The following is a 23,594-nucleotide window of genomic DNA, read 5'->3' on the forward strand; positions in this document are numbered from 1 at the left end:
AGCCAAGGGTGTCAGAGAGCCATGGCTTTACATAAATACTGTAACTTCCTTTAGATTGATAAACTGCTTTCTGAAAACTTTAATGTATGTCTGTTCTAGTTGCGGGTCTTGACATGAATATCAGCCAGTTCCTAAAAAGCCTTGGTCTTGAGCACCTTCGGGACATCTTTGAAACAGAACAGGTAAGCTCTCCTTTTTGCTGAGTCTTTTTAATTAAATATTAAAAGGTATTAATTGCCATTCCTTGTTTCTTTTTTACTTTTTAACTTTAAAACTCATTTCAAAATTCTAAAGAAGCCAGGGGAATCCAGCATTTTAGGATTCTCCCCAAAATTGTCTAACCAGTGATGGGAGTCATTAACTGTTATTTCATTATATCTTTATAAGCGGTTTGACTACATATGTTTTGTTACATAAACTTAGGCCATGAAACCACCTCAAAAGAATGTTTTCAAAATCTTCTTTCATTATTTTGTTTCTACAAAGTGTTGGTGCTTATTCATCTCAATATATGTGAATAGACTCCACTTAAAACCAACAACACATTTTTATATTAGCTATTTAAGATCTTCACAAAGCAGTTGTCTGTTAAATTTGGAAAGCAAAGTAAATCCTAGACAAGTGTACCTTTTTAAAATTGCCTCTTTATGAAGTTTCTGTTGTCCAGGTGAGTCTAAAATAACATTGAACCAAAACTTGGCCACATACTCATAAACCTGTCCTATTTTCACATCTTAAATGTGTATGAAGATCTGGGTATGAAATCACCATTACGGCATTTAAGAATTAAGACCTTTCTGTTTGTCATCCTGTTTTTATACAGGAAAATGACTTTTTAACTTAATTACTGTATGATTTAATTACCACAGTCAGTATTCAATATTGAATAATAATAAGTTCCTGAGTTTAAATTGACTGTTACTACTATATGTAGAATCTTAAAATGAGAAAGGTATTTAGTCATTTTCCCAGATCCTACTCTTTTAACATCCATGTGGGAAGATAAATTGTTACACTTTGGGCAAGTGTAATAAAGTGCTTGTAATTTAATGTGTGCCCAAATCTGCCCCCGTGTATAATCTATTAATTTTATGTTTACATTTACCCTGTTTGGCACAGAAATCTAATCTCTAGTCTGCTCACGTACTCGTTTCATAGGGCTGTTACAACAAATTACCACAAACTTGGTGGCTTAAACAACAGAAATTTATTCCCTCGCAGTTCTGGAAGCCTGAAGTTCAAAATCGAGTTGTTGGCAGGGCTACACTCTCTTGCCTCTGCCAGTTTCCCGGCCCCTTTGGCTTACGGCCACGTGACTGCAGTCTCTGCTTCCATCGCCACCTTGCCTTCTCTGTCTGTCTGCGCTTCTGTGTCTTTTATAAGGACACTTGCATTGGATTTAAGGCCTACCGCTGTAATACTAGGTGATCTCATTTCAAGATCCTTAACTTAATTACATATGCAAAGATCTAAAAAAAAAGTTTTCCAGATAGGTCCTTCATAAAGTCTGGGGATTAAAACGTGGACATATCTTTTTGAAGGCCACCATTCAGCTCACCACAACATAAAATAGCCCTGCGTATATTTCTTTTTTTAAAAATTTTATTTTGTTATGTTAATCACCATACGTTACACCATTAGTTTTTGATGTAGTGTTCCATGATTCATTGTTTGCATATAATACCCAGTGCTCCATTCAGTACATGCCCTCTTTAATACCCATCACCAGGCTAACCCATCCCCCCACCCGCCTCCCATCTAGAACCCTCAGTTTGTTTCTCAGAGTCCATAGTCTCTCATGGATCATCTCCCTTCATATATTTTTAAGACCTAATCAACTTATCATGAACTTACCCTTCCAACCACCCTCTCCTACAAAGTTTCTCCTATTTTAAGATAAATATACCTTTTATAAGGACACTTATAAGGACACTTTTATATTTCAGTTCTTCTCTTTATGGATATAGTTTCCAAATTCCTCACTGGCCTCTTTGCACCATTCTGGTTTTTTCATAGACTTATAGTCAATTTGGAATTAATTAAAAACACCAATTCTTGTTCATTCTTTTTTTTAGCGAAATTTCTTTATGTTGCTTATTGCAGTTATGGTCTTATTGATCAAAACAGTTGAGCAGAAATAGCACTGGGCTAAAAGACCTTGATTCTGATTATTTTCTCTCTCTTACTAGCTGTGTAACATGGGGTAAGGCACTTAACGTATCACTTTCCTTGACTGTCAATTATAATACCTTCAAGTGTCCAGACAGTTAAAATTCCTAGTCCTACTGTGCTTCTGTGCCAATTTTTAAAATATACTTTAATGAAGCATCAGATGTGTCTTTGTCTGGTGGTGAGGACTTTATAGAGTTCTCTAATTAAATTCACTTTTCCTTTAGCTTCACCTACCGTTGATTTACCCTCTGGTTTGGAGATTTTTTTTTTCCTTAAGATTTATTTATTTATTTATTTGAGAGAGAGAGAGAGAGAGAGATCGAGCATGGGGGAGGGGCAGAGATAGAAGCAGACTCCCCACTGAGCAGGGGACCCTGGGATCATGACCTGAGCCGAAGGCAGACTCTTAACCAACTGAGCCACCCAGGCGCCCTGGAGATTTCTTATGAGAATATCCTGAACAGAATGCTTTTCCCTTGTTCCCTCCTGAAGGTATGAAAGCTATTGTAAAAACATCTTCTGCTAAAGCCAAAGGATATCCCTTAATATATCCCTTCTTCCCAAATCAGATCCACAGTAACTGTGAAATTTCACACGTTTGCTTAATAAACCAAAGACCCTAATTCACACAAATAACTCCAATCGACTGTTGAAAAATTTTCAAAGGATTTCCATTTCTACTCTTTCAGTTTATTTGCCGCATAATTTTGTGTTTTATTTTTTCTCTTTTACTTTATTCTCTCAGTAACTGATTTCCTGTGACGTGGATATCTCATTCTATTGGTTGTAATAGTTTAATCGTTCAGTTTCACAGTTGGTGCTTTTGACAGCTTCTGTTTCATCAGTTTTATTATTCTGTTTTTTCACTGTACTTTTGTTCTGAGTAAATGGCTCCATTGATTTTCTTTTTGCAGGAATAATTTCTGTATCCTTTTTTTATTAATATGTTGACTGTTCCATTTAATGTATATTGCCCAGCACAGCTCCTTTCCTCCAGACAAATGATACTACCTTTCTTTCTATTAAACTGTGTTTGACTGTCTTCTGGCCCAGTCGTCAAGCAATCAAATTAATTTTTACTTTGACTGCAAGTGTTGCTTGAGTAACCTTTAGTTATAGAGTGATAAATTCTGTAACCCTTTCTGTAATTTACCCATAGAATTTTCTTCCATTAACATTCTATTTCATGCTGTAAGTGTGTGATTGATGATGGTCAAGATACTTGTGTAGTGAGGGAAGGAGTGGGCATATACATTGTACTCATTTAATTCTTGTCTATTTCTCTTAAGCCAGGGAGTGCTTCTGTGTCCTGAGTCATTTTGACACATAAGATCTTCGTGTTTCTGTTCCTACTCAAGGTTACTTCTCTTGCAGTGGAGTGGGGATATAGTTATTTTACTTCCCGTCCCAGGAAAACATCCTTCAGGGCATCACAGCCTCGTCCCTTCATAATTATTCTCTCAGAAGTCTCTTAACTAACTTGACTTGTTTGAACATATATACTTTGCCAAGTAATACATACCCATGTCCTTTAGAGTTATAAATACAGTACCAGTGTCACTTTGGCCCTTCCTGTATAACGTAGCTTCCTGATTAGAACACTTTCTCTCTGGGAAAGGCCAATTTGATTTTCACTGCAAGTCCTAAACATAAATGGTATGACTTAGAAGACTTCTTTGGACATATTTATGGGCAACCTATATATTTTCATGAAAAGTGATCTTTATAAATTTTTACTTCAAAATCAAAAGACCAAGGAACAGTCTCAGGTACATTAACTATGAATGTGATTATAAAGTTAGTTCTAACAACTGTTACTCTAGCCTGCATCCTTTGAAGCCCAAGTGAAAGAAGGAGCTTTTTCATTCAAACTCTTAATTTTTCTCTCCCCATTAAAATTCTACTTTTTTTCTCTCTACCCCAAAGAAAATGAACAAATCTTAGAAACAAAAGGCAACCCTTCGTCAAGTGACATTTGCTTTTTATGTAAGATGATTTAGCTGATACATGAATAATCCTTATTTTAAAGATTATAATTTGATTTTTCTAACTGAAGTATAAATGACCTACACTATTTATTAGTTTCAGGAGTACATCATAGTGATTTGATATTTTTATACATTACAAAATTATCCCTGCAGTAAGTCTAGTTACATCTGTTACCATACAAAGTCATTGCAATATTATTGACTGTATTCCCTACGATGTACATTTCATTCCCATGACTTATTTATTTTATAAGTGGAAGTTTGTACCTCTTAACCTTCTTCACCTATTTGCCAAACCCCTCAACTCCTACCTCCTCTGGTAACCAAGTTTGTTTCCTTTTTCTATGAGTCTGTTTCTCTTTTCTGTTTTAGATTCAACATAGAAGTGAAATCATACTTATTTCTTTTTCTCTGTCTGACTTATTTTGCATATACCCTCTAGGTACATCCATGTGGTCATGAATGGCAAAATTTCATTCTTTTTTTTATGGCTGAGTAATATTTTACTGTATATATATATACATATACACACACACACACACACACACGCACACATATAAGGAAGTAACTCAGGTAGATGAATGGATATATATATATATATACACAGTATAGCACGTCTGTATCCATTCATCTACCTGGGTTACTTCCTTATCTTAGCTATTGTGAATAATGCTGCAGTGAACACAGGGGCACATATATCTCTTTGAATTGGTATTTTTGTTTTCCTCAGCTAAATACCCAGAAGTGGAATTGCCGGATCCTATGGCAGTTCTGTTTTTTAATTTTTGGAGGCCCCTCCGGACTGTTTTCCACCATGGCCATGCCAGTTGACATTCTCACCAACAGTGTATGAGCGTTCCCCTTTCTCTGTATCCTCCCCAACACTTGTTATTTTCTTCTTTTTGATTCTAGCCAGTCTGATAGGTTTGATCAATTTGATTTTAATGTGTGCTAGATAATAAGTAACTAGCCCAAGAAACTTGTAATTTCCTGGAGATAACTATGTTATTTTTTAAGTGAATTAAAGATAATTTTCCAAAAAAACTATTTCTAATAGTATAAAATGCCAGAATTGTGGAGCAACATATCTAAAACCTGCTTCCAGGTATTTCCATTTCTCATATTCACCAGTTTTCAGACTTTTGGAATAATCTCTACTCCCATTCCTTTTTTTTTTTCTGAACCATTTCTATTTACCAGGCCCTGTGTTCTTCACTCATTTTGAAATCGCGCTCTGATTCCTCCCTTCCACCTCTCTCCATCTTTACCTTGTTCACACAGTCCTTTCCCTTCCACACCTGCCCTTCCAAGTGCTACCATTCTCCTCCTCAAATACAACTTTTATTGTGTTACTCTGCTGAAAAGGCTCCCTAGGAGCTTTTAGATACTGTCTTAACTTGATAAATAAAGCCCATTAAGATCTGCTCCCAGCCTGGTGCTCTGTTCATCCCTTCTTCTTTCCTCTCTATATATTATACTCTCACCCTTTTGGACTTGCTGAGAGTCTCCCAGTGTTCTGTATTGTCTTACTTGATTTTCCTTTTGCACATGCTGTTCCCTTTGTCTTAAACACCCTTTCCTCCTTCCTCTGCTTGATTAGCTTCTGCTTCTTAGCCAAGTTATTACCTTCTTCTAAGAACCTTTCCTGACCCCCCTCCTGTTCCTTCCGTCTTTCCCAACCCCACCTACAGCCTTGACCAAGTAGGAACCTGCCTAAGAGTTTCCATAGGGATTCCTCCAAAACATTTACCGACCTTTACCATGTTTTTATGTTTCCTTTTTATCTCCTTGGTAGAAGAAATAGCATGAACTTTTGTGGTAGTACCTTGTTTGATTCCTGGCCCCACTCTTTTACTACCAATTTGGACTAGTTGTTTACCCCTCTGAGCTATAATGGATAGTTTTAGAATGAAATGAAATGTTTAACAAGTTACTTTTTTGGGAAATACCTAGCATATAGAAGGTATTCATTAAATATACTGTATATGAACGAATGAACAAATGAGAAGTAATCTGAATTCCTTAGCTTATCATTTAAGGTTTTCCAGTGGCCACTGCCAGTTAAATATGGGGACAAATTGGGTACCATGGACTCAAAGCAACTAAATATAATGTTTAGTTATTTTAGCTTTCTAGTCAGCCCTTTTAAGAAATATAAGCAAGGGAAAGACAGATATGGCGGTCCATCTCAGCTCTTCACTATTTTTATGATTTCTCTGAGCCTCAGTTCCCCATGAGGACATAATGGGGATGGTCGTGAGGAGTCAGTGAGGTATTCATTTTATGAGTGGAGCTATATAGTCAACAGATACATTAAACATTCTGCATTTCTTTTCTAGAGCTTTATAGAGAGTACGCTATCCTTTGCTGGCCTGATTTCTGCTGCTTCCAGATATGTGCTATATATACAAATTCAGAAAAGCTTAAGTTTTCTTTGGATTGAATCTACCACATCAATACGAGATCCTGTTTTTGCGTCAACCTTATTTGAACCAAAGTTTAGAAGGACAAAATCGGGACATCAATAATGTAGGAAACCCTGTGCATGGCTTCCAAAGTATATTAAATTACATCTAGCTAAAAATATACAGGCTCCTATTATGTTGTGAATTATTCTGTCTCAAAGATGTATATCTCAGAACTGTTGCTTTTTAAAAGCTCTGCTCAAAATTTCCTTTTGGTGATTGGAAGTGAATTGCCCATTTTGTACAATGGAGCAATTATTTCTTAAATGGCCACTTAGGAGGAATACAGTAAATTATTTCCAAAGAGTGAGTGATGTATGCTTGCTGCACCAAGATCAGACTCATTATATACTGTTTCATTCTGGCAATAAAAATCAGCAGAACTCCAGGCCTAATTTTTCAGGTTTGTTTGTTTTGTTTTTTTTTTTAATGTTATGTGCAAGTAAAAAGGTAGAGAACACTATAGATAGATAAAACATACCTCATTTGAGTTGGAAAAAGGGTGTCTATAAAAGGATTTCTCAGTTTTCCAAGGAAAGAGAAAACTAAAGGCTCATCTTGTAAAGTAGTATTTGCATTGTCATAGGGCCAGCTTCTTCAGAGCTAGAAAATTGCATGTTCAGCCCTCCAGAAATGTGGAGGCCCCAGATTTCATCCTGTGCATCCAGAACTCTGCCACTGGGTGGTGGTAGAGTCACTTTTACTTTTAGTCAACAAAGGAGCTTGGTGATTTTGAGTCCTGGTGGTAGCCAACTCACCACCTCCATCCGTGGGCATGAATAAGCAGAAGTTATAAACCACTGCTTTTACAACAATAGAATGTATGTGAGGCTTCAGGGACTGTTAAATCTGGGAATTTATAAGAGAACTTAAAAACCATCTATTCTCTCTTCTGAACTGGAATTTTTTATACAATGTCTATATAACTAAATATATATATACAACTTACATATACATATATATATACAACTTATATATACAACTTCTATATAACTATAAATCTCACCACTTTCAAAAGCAGCCTTTTCCATGCTTGACTATTTCTTAGCACTGAGGAGTTCTTCTTTATCTTGATATAAATCCTGCTTATCTAAAACTGCTTAGTCCTTTGGTCACATTCTCTTTCACTGTGCTAAGCCCCTCTCTCTTTCCCCTACCATTCTTCTCTGCTACCTGCTGGATACTGGGATCTGGTATTTCCCCCTGATTTCAAGCTTCTGGTTGTTCTCTCATATCTTGAGGCAAGCAAAGGTGGTAGAATTGAATAATCAAACGGAAATATAGCAGTGTTCATTTTATATTTCTATAGCATCATTTCTTCCATTTTAATTCACCATTGAGTAGAAGCAAAGAAATATCGCAAGTGAGTAAAAAGCTGATAAAATTATCAAGACAACTTTAAGATTGTAAGTTCATGGTTAAAAAGAGGTAAAAGAATTTGTCTGTGTAGGTGGATATTATAGCATTGAAGACAAATGGAAGAACTGAAGAACTGTTAAAGATTTAGCAATTAATTTTGTTTCATTTTTTCAGATTACACTAGATGTACTGGCTGATATGGGCCATGAGGAGTTGAAAGAAATAGGCATCAATGCATACGGACACCGTCATAAATTAATCAAAGGAGTAGAAAGACTATTAGGTGGACAACAAGGTAAGCTTTTGGGGGAAAAAAAATAAATCTCAGAAATTAAGTGGGACAAGTAAGTTGTCAGGGCTGATGCAGCACCTCCCACCTGCCCCCTCTCCCCCTCACACACTGTATACCCTGAATCTGTCTGGAATCTACATTTCGGTCCTTTCCCACTGCTGTCGAATCCAGTACAGGTCACCTAATCCAGGCCACCGTCCTCTCTCCCCTGGACTGTCACAACCACCTTCCAGCTTATCTCCGAGCCTCCCCTTTGCCCCCCCCCCCTCCACACTTGCCCTGTGCTGCTCACAGAAGACTCTTTTTGAAATGACTCTATGATCATATCACCCCATTGCTTAAAACCTTTCAGCAGAATCCTGTTGCTTTTAGGATAAAATCAGACATTGGTAACATGGCTTTTTATAATCTGACCTCATCCTGAACCTTTCTCCCCTGCCACAACTGGTAGCTCAGCCTTTTTCCACTGTACTTTGCTGTTACAAGCCTCCTGTCTTTCCCCCCTGTCGGCCTCCACGTTTATCATGTCTGTGTTTCCACAAGTGCTTTCACAATAGGAAAGCAAAGGGAGAGAAGGGGAAAAACTTGAATTAGTCACTGCAGAGCCAGTAAGATCACAAGAGTAGCATGAAACTAAATGTTGGCAGTTTTTGAGCTTAAGTCTTGCTTATTTATCTGCATTAAATTAACAAAGGCAGTGAAAGTAACAAGAATAATCTATTTTAAACTTATTATGAGGTACCATTTCAAGCCATCTCACAGAGGTTTTGTAGGATAGTTCTTAGATTTTAGACCTGACTGCATTGTGATTACAGTGTGTTTCTCTTTTGTATCAGACGTAGCTTCATGTATGTTTATAACTGAATTCAGTTCAACAAAAAATTGTTGAGCCCTGCTGGGGAACTCTGTAAGAACAGATAAAATTGATCCCCAAGCCCCTCTCTATTACTTCTCTTGTCTTTGGATGTGCTTGTTCAATTTAACCTTCTATATTAGGGTCCCATTGCAAATAATTTAGACTTGTTCCAAAATATCAAGTATTTATAACAAAGTTTTTCCTAAAATTGAGCCTGAAGAGTTTGGACTTTAATACATTAATTTTTCTTTCCTACAGGCACCAATCCTTATTTGACTTTTCACTGTGTTAATCAGGGAACTATTTTGCTGGATCTTGCTCCAGAAGATAAGGAATATCAGTCAGTAGAAGAAGAGGTAACGTACATCAAAATCTTTAAATCTCTTTTCCTGAAATCTGTGGTTAAGCCTATTTTTTCAGTAGAGGTAAGCTTGTCTTACAGTGACTTAGGATCACTCGCCTATCCATCCATTCTAACTAACTGCCTTAGCCATTGTGGTGGCATATTGCCCAAATTCAGATAGGACTATGGATTAGGACTCTGCCACAGTGTTTTCACATCAGAAGCCTAGGGTTTCAATGGGTGGCCAACAGGTGTCTTTTCATCCTGGAGACTTTCTTGAAACTAGGCAAGTAGGAACCCTATTAGAACTATTTTTTTGTGTGGTTAAAGTGCTACTCGAAGAATGATAGGAAGTGAGAATCTTGCCTCACAAATAGCAAATACCTTCTTGTTTTTATTTTCATGCAAAGTTATAAAATGTGACTATAAAATAATATGCCTGGGGCGCCTGGGTGGCTTAGTTGGTTAAGCGACTGCCTTCGGCTCAGGTCATGATCCTGGAGTCCTGGGATCGAGTCCCGCATCGGGCTCCCTGCTCGGCGGGGAGCCTGCTTCTCCCTCTGACTCTCCCCCCTTTCGTGTACTCTCTCTCATTCTCGCTCTCTCAAATAAATAAATACATCTTTAAAAAAAAAATAAAATAAAATAATATGCCTAATTTTCATGTTTGCTTATGAAATCTGCCTCAAGACTCAAGCCACCTTTTCCGTCTTCTGTCACTGTGTTAAAGCACCATAGTAAGGCTGACGGATGACCCTCCTGCCAGACAGCCACCATAGAAATTCCCTCCCTACTGCTGGCTTCTGCCTCATTTCTTACGCATAATAAACAAAGTACCTAATGGCATTATCACAATAAATAAGCTGCCTAACTAATTCCATTATTTTGCAGAGAAAGGCATGCCTGCGTCTTTTTATTTTCTGCCTTTTAACTAGAGCTCACATTATTCTCTTGCTCGGAAGTCAGGAACAGTGCCTCAGGGTGGGTTTTCAGCTCCTGCCTGGCCAGTCTGTCAGGGAAACCTCACATCTTCATTCTCTTAGTGGTTAGCAAATTTGGAGAATAATGTCCAAAATGTGATGAATAACTTTGCAAATAGAGCGGTAAGCTAGGGAATTAACTCTTTTGAGTCAATTCTATGAGAAACTTGGGTCTTTAAAACATTTTACTTTTCCATAATTCTTTTGAATTTGGAGAGCAGAGGAAGAATGAGCACTGCTCAGAGGAAAGTTATTCCGCTCAGTTACACGGCATACCCAGCTTCTCCTGGTCTGCGGAGATGTTCTTTGAGATCCCAAATTGAAGAGATAGTACAGACTGTTTCACCTAGGGAACAGTAGTTTATTGATTTTTTAAAATTCTTTGTGTTTCTTTGAGCATTTGTTTAATGAGTATTCATCAAATGTGAGGAGTTTAAGTTTGACTTAATCCCAGTGTCGCTTCTCATTCTCAATAACATAAAATAGTAATGTGGATGACTTAATGTGATGTTTTATTTCTGTGTTTCCCCATTGTGCCTTACAGGAAAATCTTTCAAAGCTTTTACTAGAAAATAAAGAGAAAATGAAGAAGTTTAATATTTATGTCATGACTATTTTCTCATCAAAAATACCCACTAAACTTTGTTGAACCATTTTTGGTCAACTCCTATTTATTTATTAGCGCTGAATCTGAGACTCATCAGTGAAGCAGTGTAACAAGTGAATGTTGAAAACAGAGGGATGTCTTTAGAATTATATACTGGCATATTTTCAGAAAGTTATTTTGTTCTATAGATGCAAAGTACGATTCGAGAACACAGAGATGGAGGTAATGCTGGTGGCATCTTCAACAGATACAATGTCATTCGAGTAAGTCTTTAAAATTTCAGGGTGAAAATTGGATTGCAAGGCATATCTGTAAATCAAATATAGACAATGAAAAATTTTTTCTAAATGTCATATTTTTAAACTGAGGTAATTAGCCATCTGTTGCCTGGCAGTCAGGTGTCACCTTCCTCTAACCCCTCAAGACCATACTTCACCAGAAACAGAGACTGGGTGGAAACAGGAAAGCTACAGACAGAAGGCTAGATCTGCTGGAGTTGGTGGTACAGATACGGTGATGGGACCCAGCTCACCCACAGATTTAGACCAGAACTGACAGTAATTTTTATCACCACTTCCGAGTAGCATTGAGGGCCTGGATTTTGAATCTGACTGAATCAGTGATTATATCAGAATGCATGTATCTCTTAATCTCAGTATCTTAACTTATAATAGGGGATAGACGTGCTTTTTTCAAAGGAGTATCCTAAAAATGAATAAAATCTGTTGAGAACTGGCGTAACCCTTGGAAGTTACACCAGTGCCATCAGAATTCCATGGAGAGCTTTTAGAGAGCTTCTAGAAGAATGCAGATTTACAGGCCCCTGTGTCCAAACATTCAGCAAATCTGGGAGGAGTCTAGGAATAGTTTCTCTTTTCTTTAATTCTTCAGGTGATTTTGAGGTACAACCAGGTCTAGTGCAGAATAACAAAAACCATCAGTGAAAATTTTGTCACTAAAAGCCAGAACGTTACCTTGGTTACGCTGCCTGGCAGCTTTATCATTTTTAAATAATGTTTTAAGCAAACAAAACAAAACCCAAAAATTGAACCTGTCTCAAAGAAACATACTTTTCATTTTAAATTATAAACTGCCAATTAACATTCATTTCACTAATTTTCTTCTTCCTTCCTCATCCTTAAAGATTCAAAAAGTAGTCAACAAGAAGTTGAGGGAACGATTCTGTCACAGACAGAAGGAAGTATCTGAGGAGAATCACAACCATCACAACGAGCGCATGTTATTCCACGGTGAGCAGCATGGCCTCACTATCTCTCGGGCTTTTGAAAATTCCAATAAAGTGGAAAGCCTCTGTTGTTGACTATATTAGTGTTGGGCTAAAAATGGGTTGTTTAATTTTTTTTTTTTTTTTAAATTATGTGTTGGTACAGTTTGCTAATGCATTGCATGTTAGCACAGGCTTTCCAGGGTGTGCAGAATGAGAATCACTTATCTGGAATGGTTTCAGAACTTGTATTGCAAGTTGAGCCATCTAGATAGTGAAATATTTTTATTACAGTTTAGCATAATTGTTTCATTTTATCAGATTATCTGTTTTTGTGTAAAGTAAGATTGGGTGTAAAACCTATTTTTTTTTTTTTTTTAAGATTTTATTTATTTGCGAGAGAGAGAATGAGAGACAGAGAGCATGAGAGGGAGGAGGGTCAGAGGGAGAAGCAGACTCCCTGCTGAGCAGGGAGCCCGATGTGGGACTCAATCCCGGGACTCCAGGATCATGACGTGAGCCGAAGGCAGTCGCTTAACCAACTGAGCCACCCAGGCTCCCCTAAAACCTATATTTTTAAAGCCAAAGGGACTTCGCTGTCTTTTTTTTTTAGAGAGGGAGGGGTGGGGTGGAGGGGCAGAGGGAGAGAAAGAATCTTAAGCAAGCACCATGCCCAGCACGTAGCTTGACGTGGGGCTCAGTCCCACAACCCTGAGATCATGACCTGAGCTGAAATCAAGAGTCAGATGCTTAACCAACTGAGCCATCCAGGCGCCCCTGTACTTTGCTATCTAAAATCTCATGCCATCTGCAAAATCCATATTACATCCTTGCTTGTAAACAAAGGCAAACAGTGGGTCGCTGCTAAGATTCCAGTACGAGAAATAATTTACGTATGGTAGACCATCTTACAACTTCATTTATACATTATTAATAACTTAATATTAACCTGCCAAGTGCAAATAGTTTGCGGCTAATTGAGGTTCTAGAAAAGTATTCAAAAACTCATCTGTGTTTCTGTTTTTAGGTTCTCCTTTCATTAATGCCATTATTCATAAAGGTTTTGATGAGCGACATGCATACATAGGAGGAATGTTTGGTGCCGGGATTTATTTTGCTGAAAACTCCTCCAAAAGCAACCAATATGTTTATGGGATTGGAGGAGGCACAGGCTGCCCCACGCACAAAGATCGGTCATGCTACATATGTCACAGGTGAGCATCTTGCCTTTGTGATTGCTGTCCTCGGGTCATGAGGCCGGTTAGTTCCTCAGGCTCTGCAGAAGTCACAGCTTATCCTCAGTGTTACTCATAGTGAATCACACAGGTTTGGGGTTGGATAGGAATAGCTGATCAGCCTCTACCCTAATAGGAGAAATGACAGCAGAGCTGATAGCAGGGCTGGTAAGAACCAGATACATGTGAGCCAGTCATAGGTTACAATGAAACTCCCTCCATCTTGACTTTCTCCCTCGGCTTCCCTTGCCTTGCTGCTTCAAATTCAGAAAAAGAAGAGGTTGAGAATTATTTCTGTTGAAGAACCTCTAGCTTTAGACACGTTTGAACTAAGACACACAACTTCTGTCAACAAGTTGAATCTTGGTTTCTGATGTTGCTAGAAGTGCTTTAAGGCAGGGTATATAATTAGCCTTGAGAAGTCCAATTTCAGAATATTAACTTTGGATTTAATAGTAAGCAAATGAATGTTAGCTTTTTAAATAGAATTTTAAAACTCAAATTCAAGAGAATAACAGTATACTCTCTCTGAATTCAGTGAAAAAAATACCATTCTCTTCTGTGCCATTGGAAAAAATACAAAAGAATTGTACATTACAGAGATTGCAGTTGATTGTATTTTTCTTTAAATTAACCATATGGAAAGTCAGGTTACTTAGAGATCTTGTAATTCAGGGGAAACCCCAAAAAGACCCAGATAGCCTCAAAATTCGTTATGGTTGTTGACCTTAAAACTTCCTGTTCTCTGTTACTTTATGAAAATCTTACAACCATCAGCAGTTCTAGGATGGATGCGGTATGTCCAGAAGGAACCTTCTTTCTAGTAAGGCCGCTGTGGTTAATAACACACAAAAGTGCCCATGTGTATGTAACATGCAAAAACTCTGTTGTTGCAGGCCTATCCTAAATAAGCAATAAAAGTGAACCTAGATGAAGATTAACAGTTGCCCACTACAGTTAGACACATAAGTTTATGTCTTAGCCAGGATTTCCTAGGAAACAGAGCCTGAAGCGAAAGCTCATGTGCTAGCGCTTTCTTGGCAAGTGCAGTACCGGGGAAGCAGGAATGAGGGCACAAAAAGAAGTGCGGCGAGCAAAGACAGTGAGGTGCCTCAGTGAGTTGGCCTGTTGGTAACAAGTGCAGTCGGTTGCTCAATCCGTGAGACATCTTCAGAGAGGCTGTGTGAACTGCTAACTCTCAGAGTAGTACCTTGTGGGAGACCAGAGCTGAATTTACCTGCCGGCTCCTGTCTGGCACTGGTCACTGTTTGCCCCACAGGGCATTGGTATCCCCCCCGTCTGGGGCTGCTGCGTCTGCAGAAGGCAGCGCAGTGCACAAGGCTAGCCAGTGAGCAGGCAGAAGCCAGCACTCTCCACCTGCCCGTCCGCTGCCTGCAGCCTCATGGGCCGGTCCTGCATCTTCTCCCGCCCCCACAGCAACTGGGGAGCTCAGGGGCAGGAAGCAGAAGGCAGGAGGCAAGGACCTGTCAGGTTAAGTTGCGTGTGACATACGGACTGGGAGTAGCCATGGCAGTGGGCCCAGCGGCCTGAGCGGGCAGGGTCCAGTGACACCGTAGGGCTGCCATCATATGGAGATGGGGCTCAGACACCTCCCTGTAATGTAGATCAGTTGGGGCGCCTGAGTGGCTCAGTTGGTTAAGCGTCCGACTCTTGATTTCCACTCAGGTCATGATCTCAGGGTCATGAGATCAAGCCCCATGTTGGGGTCCTCGCTGAGCGTGGAGTCTGCTTAAGATCCTCTCTGCTCCCCCCTCCTCCACCTCCTGCTTACATGTGCGTGCACTCTCTCACTCTCTCTTAAAACAAAAACAAAAAAATCTTTTCCTCTGGGACCTACAGGAGAATTCAGCTGATACCAAGCCAGCACCCCACAGGGTCATTAGTAAGATCATGCTAAAAAAGCCAGCCCAGGCAGGACCCAATTATACTGGGTCTGGCACAATTTTGACTCAAAATAGTATCTCTGATTAGTTATAATGCAAAGATCATACTCTATTACTAAAAACAAACTATTTGAATAATAACTATTTTACACATTTAACAGTATGATCAATCTCACTGAATAGTTAAAATGTTTGTAGTTTATATTAAAGGATTGCAAACTTTGATTTTAAAGGGCCACATAAGAAATATCTTAGGCTTTGCAGGCCACCCTGTCACAGTGACTGACCTTGGCCCTTGTAGTGCAAAAGCAGCCACAGAAGACACATGAACCAATGTGTGGCTGCATTCCAATAAAATTTTATTTACAAAACCAGGTGGCAGACTAGTGTTCGCCCATAGGCCATCGTTTCTCAATCCCTAGTTTATAGAATGCACTTTCTTCCCGATCAGCATCTCTTGTCCTCTGTAATAGTTAACATCTTCCCCAGTTGGTGTTTCACCCACGTAAGATGATTTCCAGCCGTACAGTTAAGCTAAGCGTTTTTGTATGTGATCCGCTTTTATTATCACTTATCGTATCCTGGTTTTTACTTCTTCGTAATGAGTAAACCCCCATCTTGATTTCAGATGCGCTGCCGTCTCTGTATTTGCTTCCGTCTCTCCCCGTTCATCCTCATAAGAACTCAGTTTTTGCTAGGATTTCTCTTCTCCCACTAGTCAGAACTTGCCAGGTATTTTCTGTCACGGATTCTGTAATCACACCAAACTACTGTACCTATTGAGCCTGCCGTTTATGGTAAATCGGGATATCAAAGCCCATCCCATCCCATTCCTACTCAAATTCAAAAGTGACATTTTAAATAAGCTTGAAGGATTAACTACTTTTTAGAAAATCAAGAAACCTAACAGTTCTATCACTCTAAGATTTAATACTTCGTTCAAAGCATTGCTTTCCTTTTTTCTTTAGGCAAATGCTTTTCTGTAGAGTGACCCTTGGAAAATCCTTTCTGCAGTTCAGCACCATGAAAATGGCTCATGCCCCTCCAGGACATCACTCAGTGATTGGGAGACCAAGTGTGAATGGGCTGGCATATGCTGAATATGTCATCTACAGAGGCGAGCAGGTATGATACGCATCAAATCAGCATAACTGAGCTACTAAACATGTCAGTGCAGAGAGCAAAGAGTAGCTTCCGATTAAGGAATTTTCTTTATGGCTGTACTCACCACAGGCTGGTCACGTAAGTTGAATCTTTGTATTTCTGATCATGGCACTTAACACAGAACAATAGCTGTCTGAGTTGTAAAGCTGTAGTATATTAAATTTCTGCCCACTGCTTGAGGCTCCCAAGTAAAATTGTCAACAAGCAGGAAAACTTTCTATCCTTTTTCAACCCAGCCCTAAACTCTCACAGTACTGCTAAATGCCTATCGATTTATCTAAAAACAAGGATCAGTTTGTCTGAACTTAATTGAATTTCAAGTGGATACCTTAACTACTCTGATGGAGAACTTGGCGGGGGGGGGGGGAGGGGGGCGGGAAAGGAGAAAGCAGGAATTAATTAAGTACAAGTAACATATGAAAACAATATTTTATATGCCATCAGTCCTGGGCCAGGTAAGGTATGGAGTAGCCGTAGGAAAGGCACACGAATCCTGAACTTCATTTAGTAGATGTGTTGATTGTGGTGCTCTGGGCAAAGCAATGAAACTCCTTCAGGTGTATTGTAGGATTGAGCAAATGAGTAAATGTGTTGATGTTTGATTCGGGAGCTGGGATTCTCATGGTGGAAGAAGGGACATACAAATCTGCAATGAGGGGATGGTAAGAATGACTGTAGAGATGGACTGAAATTGGAGGTATTGATAGGAACTCATCATTTCTAATATATGTATGTATGTTTGTGCACTTGTAAATATATGTGTATAAAGGTACGTGTATAAGAGTAGATGTAGGCACATGTATGTATATGAGCATAGACGTGCATATATTTCTTAGCACTGTCTCCTGAAAGCAAGGGCACCCTAATAGCAGTGAGCACACCTAGACCTAGATCTTGGTCTCTAATACCATTCCCCACCAAAAGGAACCCAGGCTCTTTGGAGAAACAGCTAATTCCAGGACTGAAGCAGAATAGGAACAAGGTGAGCCTGGAACATCCTGAAAGTAATGAAGTACTCAAAAAAAGTGGGGAGGGGGGAGGGCATGTCACAAGGACACAGAGCCAGCAGGAAGGGGCTCCCACTGGCCTAATCTGGAACAGTTTGAACACCAAAATAAATACAGTAATAAATTTTAAACCGCTGGAAAAAATAGGAGTTCATGATTCTATAGTGATAACAAATAGATAAAGAAATAAAGGAAGGGTTAAGGAAGGCTTTTGCTTATAGTAGAAAGCCAAGGGCAGATGAGTAGATGTGGAGGGAGTACTAGATTTGGAAAATCATCATCTTGGGACCATTGTGACAAGAATCATAAGTGGATGCTAGATCTAGGAGATAATTTTGATTTAAAAAAGGATATTTGCATGGTCTTATTAACTACAAAGGAGGAGAAAACAGTAATTATACATTGGAGAAGGGGCAATGCCTTGACCAGATGATCAAAATTAACATCATCAATAAGGGACAGATAGAAATAGAGTGTGCCTCAGATATGATATTCTGAGAAGGGCACAACATTGTCTATGCAGTATGCCAGCCAAGAATGCATAACCTTGGTCTAATCAAAGTGAGGACTGTTCTATTAAAAAAAATGTGGGAAGACTGGATTCTCCAGAAATGTCAATATAATAAGACAGAGAAAGGCTTTAAAAACTTTCCAGATTAAATGAAACCCAAGAGACAGGACAACTAACTTAAGGTCCTGCCCCCCAGTTGGATCTGGTATTGGAAGAGAAACATTATTAAATCGACTGAGAACATTGGAATATGAATGATAGGTATTATATTAAAGTATTATATCGGCGCCTGGGTGGCTCAGTTGGTTTGGCGTCTGCCTTCGGCTCGGGTCATGGTCCTGGAGTCCCGGGATCGAGTCCCACATCGGGTTCCCTGCTCCGGGGGGGTCTGCTTCTCCCTCTGACCCTCCTCCCTCTCATGCTCTCTGTCTTTCATTCTCTCTCTCTCTCAAATAAATAAATAAAATCTTTAAAAAAAAAAAAAAGTATTATATCAACATAAAATTATAATGTATAATTACACTTTTTGTACTTTTTATTCTTGCTGAGACACCCCTTAGGAGGGACTTATCTTTAATGGATCATAATAATAATGTTAATAGTAATAACTTACACATACTGGATTCTTACTATGCCAAACCTGTGTTGAGGTATATTCCCTCTAAACCTACTTTGTTGAGAGTTTTTATCATGAATGGATGTTGTACTTTGTCAAATGATTTTTCCGCATCTGTTGAAATGATCATATGGTTTTTATCCTTTCTCTTACTGATGTGATGTATCATGTTGATTGGTTTACAAATATTGAACCACCCTTGCAACCCAGGAGTAATTCCCACTTGATGGTGATGAATGACTTTTTAAATGTATTGTTGGATTCGGTTTACTAGTATTTTGTTGTATTTATTTTATTTTGTGGATTCCATATATAAGTGAAATCATGGTATTTGTCTTTCTCTGTCTGACTCACTTCACTTAGCAGATACCCTCTGAGGCCATCCACATTGTCACAAATGGCAAGATCTTTTTTTTTAATGGCTGAGTAATATTCCATTGTGTATATATATATATATATACCTCACATCTTCTTTATCCATTCATCTATCGATGGACACTTAGGTTGCTTCTGTCTTGGCTACTGTAAATAATGCTGCAGTGAACATAGACGTTCATGTATCTTTTTAAAGTCTAGTTTTTTTATCCTTTATTACTTTTTATTATCTTACTCCATATCTATATGCAAGTAATTTGTAAGTCAGCATTCAGCAAAGTATTTTTGGGCCCAAAAACACTTACCTCACCAAAGCATACAAGTTTCCAGCCACAGACCACTCTGAAATACTGCATCTAGTTGTATCATTATGTTATATTTAGGGTTGAAGAATTCTTCTACAGTGTACATGGTTTTAAGGGTTTTTGTTGTTTTTTTTTTTTTTTTGCCCCCCACCCAGTTGTCTTGGTAGTGACTTCCTCTAAGAAATATTCTTTCCATTCCAAACACAGAGCCTTTCATTTTACATACTGCAAGAAAAAGAGGCTAAAGAGAAAGAGAACAAATGGGGTGGAGAGTCTCAATCTGAACCATTATGTTACCTGTGAAAGTTGCCTTTTATTAGTCACCTTTTAAAAATGATCTCCAAACTGTTCCCTCTAAGTTAACTGGTGACTCAACAAGCCTCACCCTTCCTCCTTCTAGCTCAGTGAGTCATATTTGGGAGTAATTAATTTAAAATCGGTTCAGCCAAATTACTCCTCACTTAACAGACTTCTATTTAAATATATGCTATGTGACAGCACTGTGTCAGGTGAGGTGGAAAAGAGAGAGATTTTCTCCTGCCTTTAACAGCATGTGCATGAAGGATGAACGCAGTACTTTAGAGTGCTCAGAGTGGAAATAACATTACAACAGTTCTCTAGATTATGGGGTCTAGACATGTTTCTCTGCAAGATATAGGTGTATCTTGCGTGTGTGTGTTGTTTAGGCACCTATTAATTGGCTGGCCTTCGCAGGCTCTTGGGTGTGTGTAGAATATTGATGAGGATCAACAGCCTCTGAGACTTCCACTGAATACTGTACCTGCCAAAGGAGTGATGTGTTTTTCTTCCGGCCCTCTGCAGGCATACCCAGAGTATCTCATCACATACCAGATCATGAAGCCGGAAGCTCCGGCACAAAGCGCCACAGCCGCCGAGCAGAAGACCTAGTGAACGCCCACTGGGAAAGGCCACATCGGATTTCAACTTGGGACTGGATTACAGTGGATCGTTTCCAACAAAATCAATATTCCGTAAATCTCTGACAGCCTAGAAAGAAGCTGTCTGTCTTTTATAAAGCATTGCTATAGTGATGAATAGAGTATGAGTAACTGATACATACTCAACTGCTACTGTTCTCTTTGAGGAAATGTTTACAGGGGCGGCCTTTCACCATATCTCAGGCTCATTTGCGTTGCAACTGTCCATTTCTAAAACAAGATTGCTTTGATCTAGGCTTGGAAATGGAAAAAAAAGAAAAAGAAAAAACCACAACCAATACTTTCCCAAATTTCATACTTCACACACTACATTTGCTTTGTTCCATATGGCACGTGTATGTAACAAATGTACACATATGATAGGCTCATTTTTAATTTTTTCTAAGCATGCATCATTGTCTTTTTTTTCTTTTTTTCTTTTCATTTGTTTACTTTGAAAATGAGCCGGAACCTTCTCAAGGATATTTTGCACAAAGTCACACAGACTAAAATCATTAGCAATTCAACCCAAGCTTCTGGCTGAGCAAGACTTAGTTTCCCTTTTTTTTCCACTTGGATTTCTTTTGTATCCATACTTCTTACCATTGTAAATTGGGACGGGAAGGAAAAACATCACGCTTTAGTTTCCTTTTATGAATGGGCCAGTCTTGGCAGGGAAAGGCACAAAGGTCAACCTGACTGAGGAGCTCCCAAGTTCAGAGAAGTCCGAGCCGCTGAGGGCCCCTTGCTCCTCCGGGTCGCGGCCTGCCCCGGGGGCATTCAATTCAGGACGGTGCCGGAGACCTCAGGAGAGCAGGGCCAGGGAAAGGTTGGAGTGATGTTTCCGGTGCTCGGGAAACACCACAACTCGGGGGGAGGCCTGGGGGGGAGCAGCGCTGAGCCGAGCAGGGAGCGTGTGGTTCCCTGAGACCACAGCAGGAAAGGATGTCAGGGCCTGCTCAGAAAGTACTTCTCTTCACTTCAGCCCAACCACCGGGTAGTCGCCCCCCAACGTTAGCTGCCTTATTGCCAAATTCGGCGGAATTATTGTACTTCATTAGAATCACAATAATCTTTATTGTTTCTCCAGTTTAGAAAGCTAGGATTCAAATCCTCTTTAGTAAGTAGATACGCAAGAACTCTTGTGTTTACTCCAGATTTGGGGTGTATTTGGAGTGCGGTGTTTCAAATAGTTTCTGTAGGTCCCGGCACGACATTTTCGAACCGTTTCTTCAAACTTCTTAACAGACAAGGAGAACAAAAACTGAAACCAAAGCTCTTTCAGTTATTTTTGTAAAGGAAGGTGGAGAAATACTGTTTCTTCAGGAAATTCCTACTTTGTTTTGCGTGTTTTAATCATTTGCCCAGTGCACACTGACGCTTGTAAAAGATGATCCGTTACACCTCTCACACTTGCCCTTTGCACCTTGACTGAGCAACACATTGACTGCATTAATTTGTTTGCTTTGACATGCTGTGCACCTGCTCAGCTTTGAAGCAAAAGTGACATAAATGCGGTTAAAAAAAAAAAAAGGAAAAACAGTGTGATGCAAACTTGCCCTTTCAACTTAAAAGTCCCGAAAACTAATTTGTGTTTTAATGCAGGCTGACGAAGCCATGACCTCATTTAATCTCCTAAAGGAAAACAAAATGGTGACATGCAAAAATTCTGGAATAGGCTCTTAAAATAGACATTTAACTTTCTTTTTGGCTTGAGTCCAACGCTAGAACTAGGCATCGGGAGCTAGTTTGAGTTTTATAGCAGAATCTTGCATGGGTCCTCAACGTGAAATCAAGAATTAGCCTCAGTTGTTGCTTCTATTGAAGTTTTAGTGACCCAAGCTGGGTGTTTGTGTCTTGGCTACTTGTTTAATAGCACTAGAATTCCATACGAAGCTTCGGAGTTTCATATTTGTTAAGAGGGCTTTTTTTTTCTCCTTCCCTTCTTTTTTTGCTGTGTGTAACAATGGGTTGAAGGAATGGCATCTGTATAGTTTTCAGTAGCTGTGAAGGTGTATATTACTCGCCTCCCCACTTTTAGCTGTAGTTTAAAACAGTAAACACAGCTGTGATTTTTAGTTCAGTAAAAGGGTGACTATGGGATAGATATCAAAGCTTTATAGCAGATAAGCCACTATTCGACTGTGGTTATATGTTGTTTCCATCATACTAACTAGATTAATGGATGTTTTAAACTTCAGCCTTACACTTGAGAAGTTAAACTGTGGTTCAATATTTAAACTGCCAATGTTACGCGTCTCATGTTCTGGGTGCCGAGTAAAGGTACTGTGTAAGGAAGACATTTGCAGTGCTTCTTGTCTTGTAATGGTTCGAGTGTATAGTAGTTATTGAAAGAATGTGTATATATTATTCATCTGCTAAAGAGAATGGGTTAATTGATATTTCACAGGAGCCAAATACATTTTTTCAAAACTTGAAAACCAAAGGTCATCATGAGTGCCCGCAAGTTAGCAAAAGTTGATTACATTTGGAACTTCCATCTATAACAGTGTGAAAAACCCTTTGGAATATAAAAGCATGGCATTAACTTAGGCCCAAATCCATTTAGTTTCTTGTATATGCACTATATAGGAGCACTAGCAAGTTGAGGAGTTCCAATAGGGCCTCCCCTGAAATGGCCCGTGTGTTTCCCAGACCAAATGGAGAGAGAACCTGGACACCTCCACCAGCTTTCTTGCAGTTCTAAAATCAAATCCTCGAGACCTGATGGTTCCCGTGTACTGGGTATTGCCACCTGGGTTCTTGAGTCATAAATTAAGCGTAAGTTCAGTGCTCTGGGCTGGATGCTTTCTCCATGTACTTGGCCTCCTTCCCTTTTCCCCAGGTTGCTAGTCTGGAATTATAATTAGCTCCAATGGTTTGGAGCTAATGACCCCAGTCATTTTCCTCCTTTCTTCATCTTGAGTCTTGCAGAAGGAGACTGTACCTCTGTTTCCATATCACAACCAGAACCGGATTAGGCCTCATGTACTCTGCTCTGAAGATTCTGCCAATTCGCTAACAAATGACAGCATGGAAACCAGAGTTTTACTTCTATGCAAAAATGACAGCAGTACAACCAGGATTCTTATTTACCTTTTCTTTCTTGGAATTTGGAATTTCTACCTTTCCAGTAACATAAATAGAATAAATAATATTAGGATGTTTTCCTGACAGCGTCCTTGTGATCCTTGACCTTGATGTCAGCAGCTAGACTAATTTCCCTTTGCTCTCAAAATAGCAAAGTGCATT

The 23,594-nt window shown here is 39.2% G+C and overlaps 1 protein-coding gene across 1 annotated transcript in view; it reads left to right on the forward strand.

Annotated features, from left to right (window-relative positions):
• The window catches only part of TNKS (tankyrase), a 198,354-nt gene extending 177,199 nt beyond the window's left edge, over positions 1-21,155 (forward strand). The window contains 8 exon segments of the mRNA XM_021694117.2: positions 100-182; positions 8,159-8,279; positions 9,391-9,488; positions 11,251-11,325; positions 12,207-12,312; positions 13,315-13,501; positions 16,395-16,551; positions 20,227-21,155. Of these exon segments, the coding sequence (XP_021549792.1) occupies positions 100-182; positions 8,159-8,279; positions 9,391-9,488; positions 11,251-11,325; positions 12,207-12,312; positions 13,315-13,501; positions 16,395-16,551; positions 20,227-20,313 (914 nt within the window). The 3' untranslated portion in view covers positions 20,314-21,155.
• The last annotated feature ends 2,439 nt before the right edge of the window (positions 21,156-23,594 follow it).

This window comes from Neomonachus schauinslandi, chromosome 2 (genome assembly GCF_002201575.2).
Source record: "Neomonachus schauinslandi chromosome 2, ASM220157v2, whole genome shotgun sequence".
Classification (NCBI taxonomy): domain Eukaryota; kingdom Metazoa; phylum Chordata; class Mammalia; order Carnivora; family Phocidae; genus Neomonachus; species Neomonachus schauinslandi.